Below are 13,928 nucleotides of genomic sequence, written 5' to 3'. Positions count from 1 at the left end.
TACTAATCTTGTAGACCTTTATTTCCCTCTACTGTAAAACAAAAATAACTATTCTGTCCTAATGGCTTCATAGGGCTAATATGAAGTGTAAATGAAATAATAAAAAAACAAGGTGTTTGGCACACAGGGCAGATGATCCCCCTCCCCCTTTTTCCTCTGTGCCTGAACACTGTAGCTCCTTTAGTAATTGCAGACTAAGCCCCATATTAGAACCTTCCACCTGCCAGGAACCAAGGAACCAAGTCCCTATATCGAGCCCCCATCTCTGCTGAAAATCCTGCCTAATATCCAGGGAACCCCCAGTGCCTATACTTGAATCCCAGCCATCTGTGGTCAGATGCCAGATCTCCTGGTGCCAAATGTTCAGTGATGGAGACATGTGTTGGGGGGTTACTTCTCAGTCTTCTATGCCACTAGGCGCTGATACCCATCACTCTTTTTATTAAGACTTCAGAAGGGTCCCACTCCTTATAACGTGGTGACACAAATCTTAGGAAAACCATCTCTTTGTTCCAAATTTGCTAACAAGAAGGCTCAGACTGGGTGTGCTCATGTCAGATTTGCAGAGTGAACTCATCAGGAACTCCTGCTCAGATCTGTCAGCTAATATGCAAATGGAAAAGCAGAGGCTCAATAATTATAAAAGCACTGGTGATTCAAGCCGAAAAGGAAGGATTTGGAGTCAAGAAGGAATGCTTTCCCTAGATAGCAATAGAACTATAGATCATTCCTTTTAGAATTAAACAGGTATAGCCAGATAATAAGTTTCTTAGGTTTAAAAGGAGGAGGGAGTCTTTCAGGGGCTCCCTCTTTGAACTCCCATATCATTTGCGTATACCTCTCTTAATGCTCTATCATGCTGTATCGTAGTTACCTTTTGTGGGTCTCTCTCTACCTAGCCTTGGAATTCCTCTAAAGTGTGTTCAGTTAATTATGTTCTGTAAACATGGATTTGACACCTGCTTTGTACTTCGAGCCCAGTGTGAGGTTTGGGGGATTAACAAAGTGGGTTAGAGATGGACTGGGCCTAATCAGCATCCTGGGGTGATAGGAGATGCTGACTGCTTTTGGAACTGAACTGACTAATCCTTAGGATTTTATTTTGGCCTCTCCTCTGTGTTTCTGTAATACATTATTATTCCATCCTGAAAAAAGAGTTGTGGTAGAGGGAGAGGGGCGTGAGTAAAACCAAGAGAAAATAAGGTTCGGCGGCCATTTGATAAGAAGCAAGAGTTTGGTCAGAGAAACAGAAGGGGCCGGGGTAAGGCAAGTTCAGAAAGAACCGACAGCTGTATGGGACAGGGAGATGGGAGGGCAAGGACTCAGCTCGGAGGCTTCTCTTAACCACTCCTCCTGCTCTTTGTCTTTCTTCTTAAAGGAAAAGCTGTTTTTCTTGCAAGAGATAAACATCACCTCTCAGACATCTGCCATCTGATCCGCCATGATGTGCCCTACCTGTTCCAGAAGTATGTGAAGGAGTCACACGGCAAAGATATCCGGGTGGTGGTGGTAGGGGGCCGGGTGATAGGCTCTATGCTTCGCTGCTCCACAGATGGACGGATGCAAAGCAACTGCTCTCTCGGTAAGGTATAAGAGCTCACAGTCCATTTTTTCACTAGGGGTTTTTCATTAGGATGTTTGCACCCATTCAGTAAATGTGGATCGATCCCTCCTATCTTGTCAAATCCTCTGCTGGGCTCCAGGATCACAGATAAGAATTAGAAACAAGCCCTGTCCTGTCACCGCAAGCAGCCCAGGAAAGGGTCAGACTGGTGTGGGTGCTGTGACAGAGGTCAGGCCTGGGTATCAGGACACTGAGATTGAACCCTGTCTGGTAGGTGTTGGGACTCAGCAGCCAGGTTTAAACCAGGGAGTGACATGAGGATCCGTGTTTGAGAAGAACTGACACGTGGGTAGAGGAGGGATTGAAGGCATGAGACAGGAGGCAGAGGAGTTCGGAAGGCAAGAAATAAAGAGCGTCTACACTGAGGCAATGAAAGAAGATAGAGTGTATTCTGCTTTTGCATTGTAATTGAAGACTGTGTTTTTCTTAATATGTATGATATAATTAGAAAGCTGCAGTTTATATTTGGATCAAATGCATAACCCCGTCCCATGAACCTGTTGTTTATCTTGTTTTCTGTTACGGTGAGTGGAGATGTCCCAGGAGAGATATAAATTCTTGTCCCCATCACAGAAAGCTGTTGTCACCCTCACTGAACGAATGTGTATGTTGGTAATGTGAAAAGAGAAAAATGCGCACGGTTACATCCTAAATGGCCCTGTGAGTGTACCAAGGCTAGTGAGTAGTACAGAGGTGGAGACACCAGCTCGGTCCTTCCTTCACTAATACCAGTCGAGCAGTTGCCACAAGCGGACTCGATGAGAGCGCAGTTAACGGCAGAGTCCCTGCTCTGGGACAGCTTATGGTCTGACAGAGGACAAGACCCGAAAGCAGATCATTGCAAGACACTGTGATGTAGTGCTGTGATGGGGGCAGATACTAGGCTCAGGCTGACACGGTGCTAAGTACTCAATATCTCATTTTCGTGTATGGCGCCCCACCAGGTGGAACCTCAGGTATTATGTTGTCTTTTTTAGTCACCATATCAGATGCATTCTTTAACAAGGTAGGAACCAGATGGTTTTGCCATTTCCCCATGTTGCTTTTCCTGGTGAGCTAGTCTGAAACTCTTCTGTAGCCTTTTCCTTATACATTCTAACAGGTGGGGAAGGGACAGTGTTAAGGTGAAGGCATTCGCTGTTGGACCTGAGAAGACAGGTCTTAAGTCTTTCCAGGGAGACTGTTAAACCTGAGGTTAACTCTGTAGTAGGTAAGGGCAGTCAGACTCTCTTTGGCATAGGATTTTGTCTCATAAGCCTTTCCATCTCCCTCTTCCTAAAACATAACATTAATTTATTTTACAGATTTATTTACTCTTTTAGAGGTGGGGGGAGGGGCAGAGAGAGAGAATCCCAAGCAGACTCCGTGCCGAGCGTGGAGCCTGGCACTGGGCTCAGTCCCACGACCCTGAGATCACGACCGGAGCCGAAATCAAGAGTCCGATGCTTAACCGACTGAGCCACCTAGGCGCCCCAACGTAATGTTAATTTTGCTTTTTCTGTACAAAAGGAATCCATTCTCATGTAGAAAATGTTGAAAACACGGCAAAGTCCAGTGAAAAAGATATTTATCATTAATCCCACCTTTTAAAGACAGGCATTGTTAACATTTCTGTATTGTTCTTTCCGGCATCATCTTTTTGTACAGTCGTGGTCATGCTGCACAGTCTCAAATCCTTCCAAGTATTTTTCCATGGGATCACCAATGCTCTACGAGCATTATTATTCACGATTGTAAAATATGCTGCTTTCCTCTATTGCGAGATATTTGTAGTTTTTCATTTACTTAGCAACAGATGCTGAGTGAGTGCCTATTATGTCCCAGGATTTTGATTTTCCAGTATCTTAAATAACCCTGCCATCAACATCTTGGTGCCTAAAGCTTTTTTCCATTACATAAGATTATTTCCTTAGTGGTAGGTCAGAGGAAATAAACATTTTAAAAACTCTTAGATAAGAAGTGACCCTATTGTTTTCCCAAAGGGCGTCCTCTGATTTCCAAGCAGATCTTCTGTCTCCCTGCCCATCCTCAGTGTGGCTCCGTCTCTTCTTTGAAGGGTCGTTGTGCCCTTGGTGTCTGAGGTCACCATGATGTCGCTGTGCTTTCCCTGCAGGCGGTGTGGGCGTCATGTGCCCGCTGACAGAGCAAGGCAAGCAGCTGGCCATTCAGGTGTCCAACATCCTGGGCATGGACTTCTGTGGCATCGATCTCCTCATCATGGACGATGGCTCCTTTGTGGTGTGTGAGGCAAATGCCAATGTTGGCTTCCTAGCCTTCGACCAGGCGTGCAATTTAGATGTGGGTGGCATCATCGCGGACTACACCATGTCCTTGCTGCCCAATAGGCAGACTGGCAAGATGGCTGTCCTCCCAGGACTGTCCAGTCCCAGGGAGAAGAAAGAGCCAGATGGCTGCGCTTCAGCTCAGGGAGTTGCGGAGAGCGTCTACGCCATCAACAATGGGTCTACCTCTAGCGAGAGTGAGCCTGAACTGGGAGAGATCCGGGATTCCTCAGTGAGCACAACGGGGGCCCCGCCCCCCATGCTGCCCGAACCCGGCTACAACATTAACAACAGGATTGCTTCAGAATTAAAACTTAAGTGAATTCCTGCTTTTTGGCAGCATTGAAACCAAATCCTACTGCTTCCCTATAGTTTTGAGTGGATAAAATCCGGACTAATGTGATTTCATTTGCACAGAAACTAGAAAATCCCATCTGGGCACTCAGCATTCTTTCTAACGACGATTTAAGCAAAACGGCTTAGCTTTGTGGTTTTTACAGAGACTAATATAAAAACACTCACCAAGAGCAACATCCCGAGCGATCGACTTGAGACCGACGTCTGCTGCGAGCACTTGGATGCTAGGGCTGACTTTTAAGGCGCTGCCAGGGGCTGCTGCTTCTGGCTGTTTCCAGCAGAGCCCATGAACTCAGACCGCCTCCCGGAAGTGCTGCACTCGGGAGCCAGCCCCGGAGGCAGGCGGGGGCGGAAGAGAAGGAATGTGACTGCGGTTACACGGCTCTTCGCTAAGTGTGTGTGTGGGATGCTTGAAGAATACGCGGTTCAGTCTCTGCTCCCCGTCAGTCACCATCCTGGCCATATTCCTCTGACACTCAGGATGTGGTGTTTTAGGGAGCTTCCTCATTAGCATTTTCGATGAAGCACTTTGTAGAAAGTTTGAGACCGATCGTTATTTGACTTCACCGGTTGGCAGATACCCTGCTGCGTAGCTGGGGCTTTCTACAAATTGCTTTGCCACTCCGAACTTACAGACCCTGCTTCAACTAACGCCAGCCCCAGCAGCCTCTTGCACCTTTGCTGCCTTTGGCCTCAGCTGGAAATGCACTTCAATGAGCTAGGGGCCACACACTTTATTTCTTACGTGTGCACTAGAATTGAACGCCATGGACTTTCTTGTCAGTGGACTCTGTTCATTTGTCATCCAGAAGCCGGTGGGTTTTTATCATAGAAATCTACTGGAAGATAATCATTTTCCCCCTTCTCTCCTAAAACTTTGTGTACTGCTTAGCTGTAGAAGGTGTTCTTGTATGCGCTGGTGTTGTGGGCCTACTGGGTAGCTAGAGCCATCGGAAACACACTCTCATCCCCTCAACATTCTAGTCCTAGCCAGGTTCCAGAGACCTGTCCTTACCCACTTTTTCCAAACTGGGGAGACTCAGGAATTACTCATTGCACGTTTAGGGGGAGGAGGGGCTGGATAACGTAGACAGGACACCAAGTGCTTTTTATTGTAACTCTTTAAGCAGTAGATGATGATCCTTCCCTTGGGTGAATTCATGGAGATGGAGTTTTCCGTTTCTGCTTATATGAAGTATGATGAGAATGAGCAAGGCTCCCTTTTTAACCAAATACACTAAAACATAAGCACTCAAGAGTTACCATAATCTGTGTTATTTCCTTGGGAGACCGTACTCTTGAGCTGTGATACTGCATGTGCTGAGAACAGACAGAATTCCTCTTTGGAATTATCTCTGAAGCCATGCAAGGAAAGAGGCCTCACAGCCTTATAGTCAGACTTCAGTTTTTATACCACTCCTCCCCACAGGTGGTCCCAAGCTCCATCACCCATTTTTATCTATCAGACTTATCTTCTAATGCTCTTTGGCTTAAATAAAAAATAAAAAATCGTCCCTCAAAACATAAATCTACCCACAAAGGACAACAATGAGGAAGCTTACAAGTGGACAGTTTCCAAGGAAGGCTCTAGAAATAGTCTGAGTCAAGGTCAGCTTCACTGACTAAACACACATCTTCCCAAGGTGACTAGTTTGAGGCAGCAACACCCATTTGGGTGTCTAAATTCCTGTACTTACTCTGCTGTAAATGTAAAATGTGTATAAAGTCAAAACTATTACATTTTTTCACAACACATTTAAATAGAAATTGGCTTTTAAAATATTGTGGCTAAAAGCACATCTCACCAAGTTAACACTTAGACAATTGAAAAACGTTTGGCTCCATGTAATGGAGATATTGTACTACACAATTGTAGTTTAAATGCAGTCGAACCGAGGGTGCATGCCACTCCGTAGTAACTCTAGTAATGTGTCTTGTACAGTTGACACACGATACTACTTCACCTTTATGCAGGTTAAGACATTTACCTTATCTTTACCACTCAGGGTGGGTTTAGAAGGATAGTTCTAGGTCTGTTCTTGTTGGAATTGTCCATATGCTTTCTACGTAAACATCTGAACCAAGTGATGACCTTCTGGAAGCTGCATGCACTCATTCCCACTGTTCAGCGTAAGCCCAGTCTCCCCACTTTATCTAAAAGGATGCTAGCAGGCCCTGTCCCGAGCAGAGCAGCTAGAGGGTGCTTCCAGGTTTGTCAAAGAGGGCCCGTCTTCCAGCTGTTAGTGACGTCTATAGTCATGGGCACCACTGCTTGAAACGGAGCCCAGCCTGGAAGCAGAGAAAGCTAGATCACACCTGGATCACAGCTCCCGCCTCCCTGCATAGCCCCCCTCCCCCCCCCAGATTTCCCATACCCGCCACGGGCCCTGTGAGCCTTGGTCATGGGTCTAGGCCACACTCATTACAGCTGCCCGCAAGGCCTGCTAGAAGGAACGTGGGACACAGAGCCAGTTCCTGGTTCTGGCTCTCCCCTTAAAGCGCTGACAACCTTGCACAATCAGGTAGGCTCTGCCTCCCGTTTTTCCATTCTTCCAATAGGGGAGATGCCTGTTTACCTCTTGAGGGTGCTTTGAGGTTGAAGTGAGTTAATTAATGAGACTGTGCATCATGTGGGAAGTGGTAGAAGAATACCTCCCACATCAGGTTTTATAAGTTTCGCATTATCCCTCCTCTGAGGGAGTCAAGAAAGAAAGAGGCCTTGAATTCTTGGCATTAGCACACTAAACAGTGGTAGGGGGCCTGAAAAAGGATGCAGCTTCTCAGAGGCCTTACCACCTGAAAGGAGTAAGGCTCTCGGGTGAGTTCACACAGCCTTCTGGATGTATCGTATATAACCTGAAACTCCTGACTCTCCTACATCAACTAACAGTCTTCCTTATGTAACATAATTTGCAGTGTCTGTATATGGTCTTCCCATTACCTGACAGTAGCATCTTGAAACTGGTCAAAACTTGAATGCCAATAGCTCCGTCACTCAGAATATATATGATTCTGCACTTGGGAAAAATGTCTTCATGCTATCTGATTGCTGCGGGGTGTGGGTTTGCGAGAATGTGGGTTGGGGGCTTTAGATCTTTAAAATCTGATGAAACGGTGTAAGTGGATTATAAGCTCTTCCTGTCACCATTGCAGACTCATTGCTCCCAGCTAAGAGGGGATTCTGTGACAACTGGGGATGGGGTGAGGAGAAAAGGGAAGGAGAAAGGTCTTGGATAGTTTTGTGACGTTTCAGCAGAAGAAATAAGAAATTGGGATAATTTGGAATTCCAGGGGGAAGGAAGAAGAAATGGCTCTTCTGGCGGTTGTTTAAATGAAAGAATCATGCACACGTATTCATTAGAGGTAGGGGTCTTTGAAACTTCTGCATAAAGAAAATAAATTACGTGGATTCTCATCGGCCTTGGGGAAGTGGGAGAGACATGCCTCAGCACTTCCTTAAGTCCTGATGAATGCTGGTCTTGATGCAAGTCCAGGGGAGATGGAGGCAGCTTGCTGGGGGCTCCAGGGCCCCCCAAGTAACGGCTGGCCCTTCTGCAGAAAACCATGTGCAGGCAGGCCTGCAGCCGCAGTGCTCTGAGGTGGGTCTAAGGAGCCACGTCAGCGTGAATCCAAAGCCAGTAGAACAGGGAAGCTCAGCTTAATACTTTCTTTTGCACCTGCAGGTGAGGCTTCTATTTGCTGTCAGTCTGTGCAGATGTTTGGGGATGAGCCCTGACAACAGTCATCTTTGTCACTGTCCCCAAAGCTCATGTTTTTCCATCTGCTGCTACAGCCTAATAGCAAGCCTCGTGCTGTTTTTGACTTTCTCTGAGACTCGAGATCAGATCATGACTTTAAAATGCTTTTACTTGGAAGGCCCCCTCCCCCCCCATCTCAGGACTATGTTGTTGGAATCGTTCCCGAAAACCATATTATGCTTCCATTCCAAGTCTCTGGCCAGACCCTGCAGCCCTCCCTTCTTAAAACACACAGCTGAGTACGACAACTTTGTTCCTTCAAGCTTTTCAGCTTCCTTCTCCGGGTGTGGTTCCCGTGCCAACATGTGGCACTCTCCTGGGCCCTGTGCTGGCCTCCCCAACCCTGTTTGGTAGTCTCGCTGTGCCATTTTGTGTTCACTGGGCTCCGAGGTGACACTGAGAAAGTCACCCACCAGGCCAGATTTGTTTTTTTAATATTTTATTTATTTGAGAGAGATCGAGAGCGAGCAAGCATGAGCGGGGAGGAGGGGCAGAGGGAGAGAGAGAAGCAGACTCCCCGCTAAGCAGGGACCCTGGGATCATGACCTGAGCCTGAGGCAGATGCTTAACCAACTGAACCACTCAGGCGCCCCATCAAGCCAGATTCGAGGACAAAGGAATAACAGCACTCTGGACACCAATTCAGTCCCCCCATTTTATAGACGGAGGATCTGAATCCCAGAGGCCAAGATCACTTAGCTAGTCAGCAGCAGGGCTGGGACGCGGGCAGCCGAGTCCCCATTCTGGTTTAGCATACTGCCAGAGGTGGCTCTGTTCTCCCATGGTGCCTAGCACTTGCTGTCATGCTGGACTCCCCCTCTGCCCTTTCTCCCGCCGAGCCTCTGCTCTGGATCCACGTGGTGTTGATGTGCCAGCTCTGAAGGCTTCACCTCTTGGATGGCCTTAAATGAGAGCCCTAGAGGCACATACGAGATTTCTAGGGTGCAAGCTGGCATATGGCCTGTGCCCTCAGACCGGCCAAGACCATTTAGCCCCACCTTACACCATCAGTGGTCGATGAGGGGGCAAGGCCCCTACCGAGCTGGCTGAAGGCTCCCTTGGTGCCAACTTGGCTAGCATTTCCCCACTGCAGAATGTCTTGGATGTGTGGAGGCCTTTGTGGGCCTCCGTGGAGGTCAAGGGCTTGAAGGTCCCAAACTTCTGCCATCGGGCACTCCTTCAGGGGGATCCTGTTTGATGCACATGTTCCAACTGCAATGAGCCACAAAGTCAAAAGTGTCCTCCCACTTCCGTTCCACAGCGCATTCACCTGCAGCCAGCCACTAGGCCAGATTCTTCCGTCTTGAGGCCCATACGTCAGCCGAGGCCCACATAGCCCTTGAGATCCAGGCACGTCCGGTAACTGGGCCTTTGGATGTCTGTGATCTCTAAGGCGCTCACGTTTTGGCCGCCACAGCTGATGCCAGACTTCTGCTACCTCATTTTAAGCAACGATGGGGTCTCCTCCCTGTGGTCCATCAATGACATGAAGATCAGTTCTCCCATTTCCACACCCAACAAAGTTCAAATGCACCAGTGTGTGTGGGCACATGTGTGTTTCAGTGATGTGGGAGGAAACAAAGACATTACAGCAATGCAGACACGGTACGCCCTTCGTAAAGTGTTCTTTGGATACACCACTGAGGAACCCATCACCTACACCCCACAAGTACCTGTCTCCCTACTTGGGACAAACCAAATCCGTTTACGTTCTACTGTACAGCAGTATGGCCAGTCCTTTTCTTCTTCTTTTTTTTTTTTTTAGATTTTACTTATTTATTTATTTGAGAGAGAGAGTGCACGAGAGGGGGTAGGGTCAGAGGGAGAAGCAGACTCCCCGCCGAGGAGGGAGCCCGGTGTGGGACTCCATCCTGGGACTCCAGGATCATGACCTGAGCCGAAGGCAGTCGCTTAACCAACTGAGCCACCCAGGCGCCAGCCAGTCCTTTTCTTAACTTGATTCCTGCCAATGCCCTTACCTTTGAGATTTCCCCTTCCCTGATGAGTGGCTTATTAAAGGCATTTTCTTAAACAAAGATGGCTCCCTCAAGAGGAACTCTCAAGGTGATACATTTTTGACTCGCACTATGTTACCCAGGCATCGCAACAACCAGAGTCCCGCCCGTCAGGGTCTTCACGCTCTGTGGCAGGCAACACGGACTAATGTCAATAATGCCAGTTTGAGTTAGACATCCCCGGTGCCAATCCTGACTCCAAAACCTATAGCTCATGTGACCTCGGGAGAGTCGCTTCATCTTGCCACACCTTCGTTTCTTTACCTATAAACGTGATAAGTAAACACAGTCGTGAATGTGAAGCACTGAGCCACATGCCTAGCTTTCCGCAGCGTCCTTCCCACTGTCAGCAGTCACAGGCGGCTCGTGCCCGTGATCGTGGCTCGGGGCCAAGGGAGGAGAACCGGCAGACAGCAGCTTTACGGCTGGGAGGGCGAGGAGTGCTGACGGCTGCTTGCGCACGCCGTGGTCCAGGCTTCACAATTGGAAGGTTCCGCCTGTCCTTGAGATCCTAGGATGTTATAGTGTGAGATCCAGATGGTGCATTTGGCTTAATGTTGTATTTGAAGGAAAGGCTGCCTCGGACGACTGGGAGGCTGGAAAGCTGGTGAGCAGCCTGACCTTGGGCGATTTAGCACCTGGTTTTTCCTGCATGAGGTTGGCTGGCTTTGCATCAGATAGAAGGAGGAGGTGCCAGGGATTTGCATGTAATCTGTCAAACAGAGGGTGAAGGGAGTGCAGGAGGCCAGGGCTGTGCAGGGAGCTCCGATAGCCCAACAGCACCATCTGGACTTGGAGGGGCCAACAGCCCTGAGATCAGATGGAAGTAGCCAATCAAGTGGCTCATTTTCCTGCTGTCCTGCACCTGTCCTGAGGGAGGCTCCCAGAATCTCCTGTCTGGAAAGAATGCTCATCTCCTGTAAGGGGAGCAGGGCTCTCAATCCCTCCGCAGAACCAACAGAGGTCTCTGTGAAGACAGGATTCGGCAGGTGGCTGGTTTGGTGTTATCCCCCGTGGACGGGGTGCCCCCATGTCAGTGGGGTGCTGGAACCCGCTCGCACTGGCCCAGGGGAGGGGATCATGAGCATCTGCAGGAATTTAGTGAGCTGGCTCTTAAACACAGCCATCATTTAAAAAAAAAAAGAAATGATACCAACCTATAATGAAAGTATATTACAAAAAAATAAAGTTAAAAATATAGGTATTAAATACTCAAAACTTATCACTTCCCAATTATTTTACTACATTTTTCTAATATCCATGCTCTCGAGGTTACGCTGTCGGAAACGCCCTGCGATGAAGAGATGAAGGGCGTGTTGCTGCGAGTCTCTGCAAACGCCACCGTTCGGTGACATCACGTTGGCGACTTGACATCAGCCCTGGTAGGATATCTTACCCCCCCAGCCCCCGAGATGGGCAGATGCCACATATCAAGTTTCTACCCCTGGAGGGCTGGTTGCAAAACATTTAGCAGCACCCCACTGCTACTTGGGGACCGAGAAAGACATGGAGCCACATGAGCATTGAAACACCTCGTTCCGGGGAGGTTGGCCTGGGTGATGGATTTCTTACAGCAGGTGTCCTGGTAGAATGTGCAGAAGTGGCCAAGAAAAACACCTGAAAATGCTGCTTCTCCGCTCGTTTTGTCTTGCCTCTGTTTTCCACCCGTGAGAAATGTGTTTCGTTTGCTCCTAAACTTCTGGAGTGATTTGTGAGTTCTGTCTCACCGCGGGCGGGTACTTCAGCTCAGTTCCCCTCCAGGAAAGGGAATTGTCGTTTCCCCTGCCTAACCGGCAAGCTGAAAATGTGCTACAAGGAATATATCTTAACTAGGCGCTGAGAGAGCTCATTTCCAAGTGGTTTCTACAGCAATAACAGTGTTAACTTCTCCAACAGGGAAGAAATCATTTATAAATGATTGTTTTGCTGTCTTTGCTTTTTATTAAAATTATTACTGTGGGACAAGATGCTTTGTTTGCCTTTGTTCCCCCAACTCTGTGCCTTTTGGTTGTTCTTTTTAAGTAAGGACCACATGCTGAAGCTACATTTTATTATTTTCATATCATAAAATGAGGGAAAAGCTTCACAGATACTTTATCCTATTCATTCGCACACCAGCTGCATTCTGAAAAACCATAATTTTCCTTTCAAACGCAGAGTGTCGTCTGAATTGTAATATTGCCAGCTCTCAACTGTCAAGATGATGGAGGAAAATACTAATGCATATGGTATGAGCTTGTCATGGGCCTGCTCCCTGAGCTCTCCTGGGCTGACATGTGAATTGAGATTCAAAGAGCAAGTGAGAGCGAGAAGCCATTAACAATGACCGTGTGGTGCAGTACGGCCCCAGGGGACGGAAAGAATCTGTGAACCCACCTGAAGGAGGCTCCCGGGTCAGGCTGCGCCCCCGGGACTTGTGTGTTTGCATGAGACTTCACAGGCCTTCCTGGGACCAGTGATAAGACCTTTCGCAACTCACTCTGGTCGGCACCAGGCCTGAGACCCTTGAACTAAGGCTGTACCCCAAACCACTCGTATGTCCTTCGATGTCTCTTTTTATTCTTTTTATTTTATTCTTTTTTAAAAGATTTTATTTTATTTATTTATTTTATATATATATATATATTTATTTGAGACAGAGAGAACGAGAGAGAGGGAGCACATGAGAGTGGGGAGCGTCAGAGGGAGAAGCAGACTCCCCGCCGAGCAGGGAGCCTGATGCGGGATTCGATCCTGGGACTCCAGGATCATGACCTGAGCCAAAGGCAGTCGCTTAACCAACTGAGCCACCCAGGCACCCTTAAAAGATTTTAATTTATTTGACAGAGAGAGAGAGAACACCACAAGCAAGGGAAGCGGCAGAGGGAGAGGGGGAAGCCGACTCCCTGCTGAGCAGGGAGCCCAATGTGGGGCTTGATCCCGGGACCCTGGGATCATGACCTGAGCCAAAGGCAGACGCCCAACCAACTGAGCTGCCCAGGTGCCCTTATTCTTTTCATTTTATATGAAAATCTTCAAAGGACACAAAAGTAGAGAAAATAGTTTAGTAAACCACCCAGATTTTAAATTACCAAAATTCTCAGGGTGCCTGGGTGGCTCAGTCATTAAGCGTCTGCCTTCAGCCAGGTCATGATCCTGGGGTCCTGGGATCGAGCCCCGCATCAGGCTCCCTGCTCAGCGGGAAGCCTGCTTCTCCCTCTCCCACTCCCCCTGCTTATGTTCCCTCTCTCTCTGTGTCTCTCTCTATCAAATAAATAAATAAAATCTTAAAAAAAAAATTACCAAAATTTTCTATTTTTACTGCATCTACTCATTTATTTTCTTTATGCATTTAAAAAATCCCACACACCACATCTTTTCCTCCCCTGCATTCTCCAAGAGTGTGCATCTTCTTTTTTTAAATTTTTTAAGTAGGCTCCACACTCAGTGTCCAATGCAGGCCTTGAACTCACAACCCTGAGATCAAGACCTGAGCTGAGATCAAGAGTCCAATGCTTCACCGACTGAGCCACCCAAGCGCCCCAGCATGTGTCTTTTTTAAAAGAGGACACTTCCTTATGCCTTTACCACATCTAAAAAAACTATAATCCCTTGGTACCATCTACTTCCCATTCTATGTCAAATTCCCCTAGTTGTCTCACAAAGAACTCCATCTGCCTGCTCTCTGGGCCAACGTATTCAATGGGGCAGGAGGTGCCTGGGAAAGGGTGGTGACGGTTTCCCCGCCCTCCTGACTTTGGCTCCGGCACAAACCGTGCCCACAGCGGAGACACTACTGGAGGGCCCCCCGCTGGCTATAGACACCTTCCCAAGCTGTTGGATCTTGGGATTTCCTCTCCTCGAGGAACAAGCTGACGAAGCCCCCTTCTATTTCCCAGGCTCCCGTGGTTGT

At 47.9% G+C, this 13,928-nt stretch overlaps 1 protein-coding gene across 1 annotated transcript in view; it reads left to right on the top strand.

Annotated features, from left to right (window-relative positions):
* Window positions 1–8,961, top strand: part of RIMKLA (ribosomal modification protein rimK like family member A) — a 34,947-nt gene extending 25,986 nt beyond the window's left edge. The window contains exons 4-5 of the mRNA XM_045897941.2: window positions 1,379–1,582; window positions 3,738–8,961. Of these exons, the coding sequence (XP_045753897.1) occupies window positions 1,379–1,582; window positions 3,738–4,228 (695 nt within the window). The 3' untranslated portion in view covers window positions 4,229–8,961. The remainder of the gene's footprint in view (window positions 1–1,378; window positions 1,583–3,737) is intronic.
* The last annotated feature ends 4,967 nt before the right edge of the window (window positions 8,962–13,928 follow it).

The sequence above is a fragment of the Mirounga angustirostris genome, unplaced genomic scaffold (genome assembly GCF_029215605.1).
Source record: "Mirounga angustirostris isolate CCGP_5_RB_7025 unplaced genomic scaffold, mMirAng1.0.hap1 SCAF_4, whole genome shotgun sequence".
In the NCBI taxonomy this organism is placed as follows: Eukaryota; Metazoa; Chordata; class Mammalia; order Carnivora; family Phocidae; genus Mirounga; species Mirounga angustirostris.
Note: the sequence above shows the minus strand (reverse complement) of the source record. Positions and strands in the feature narration are given on the sequence as shown.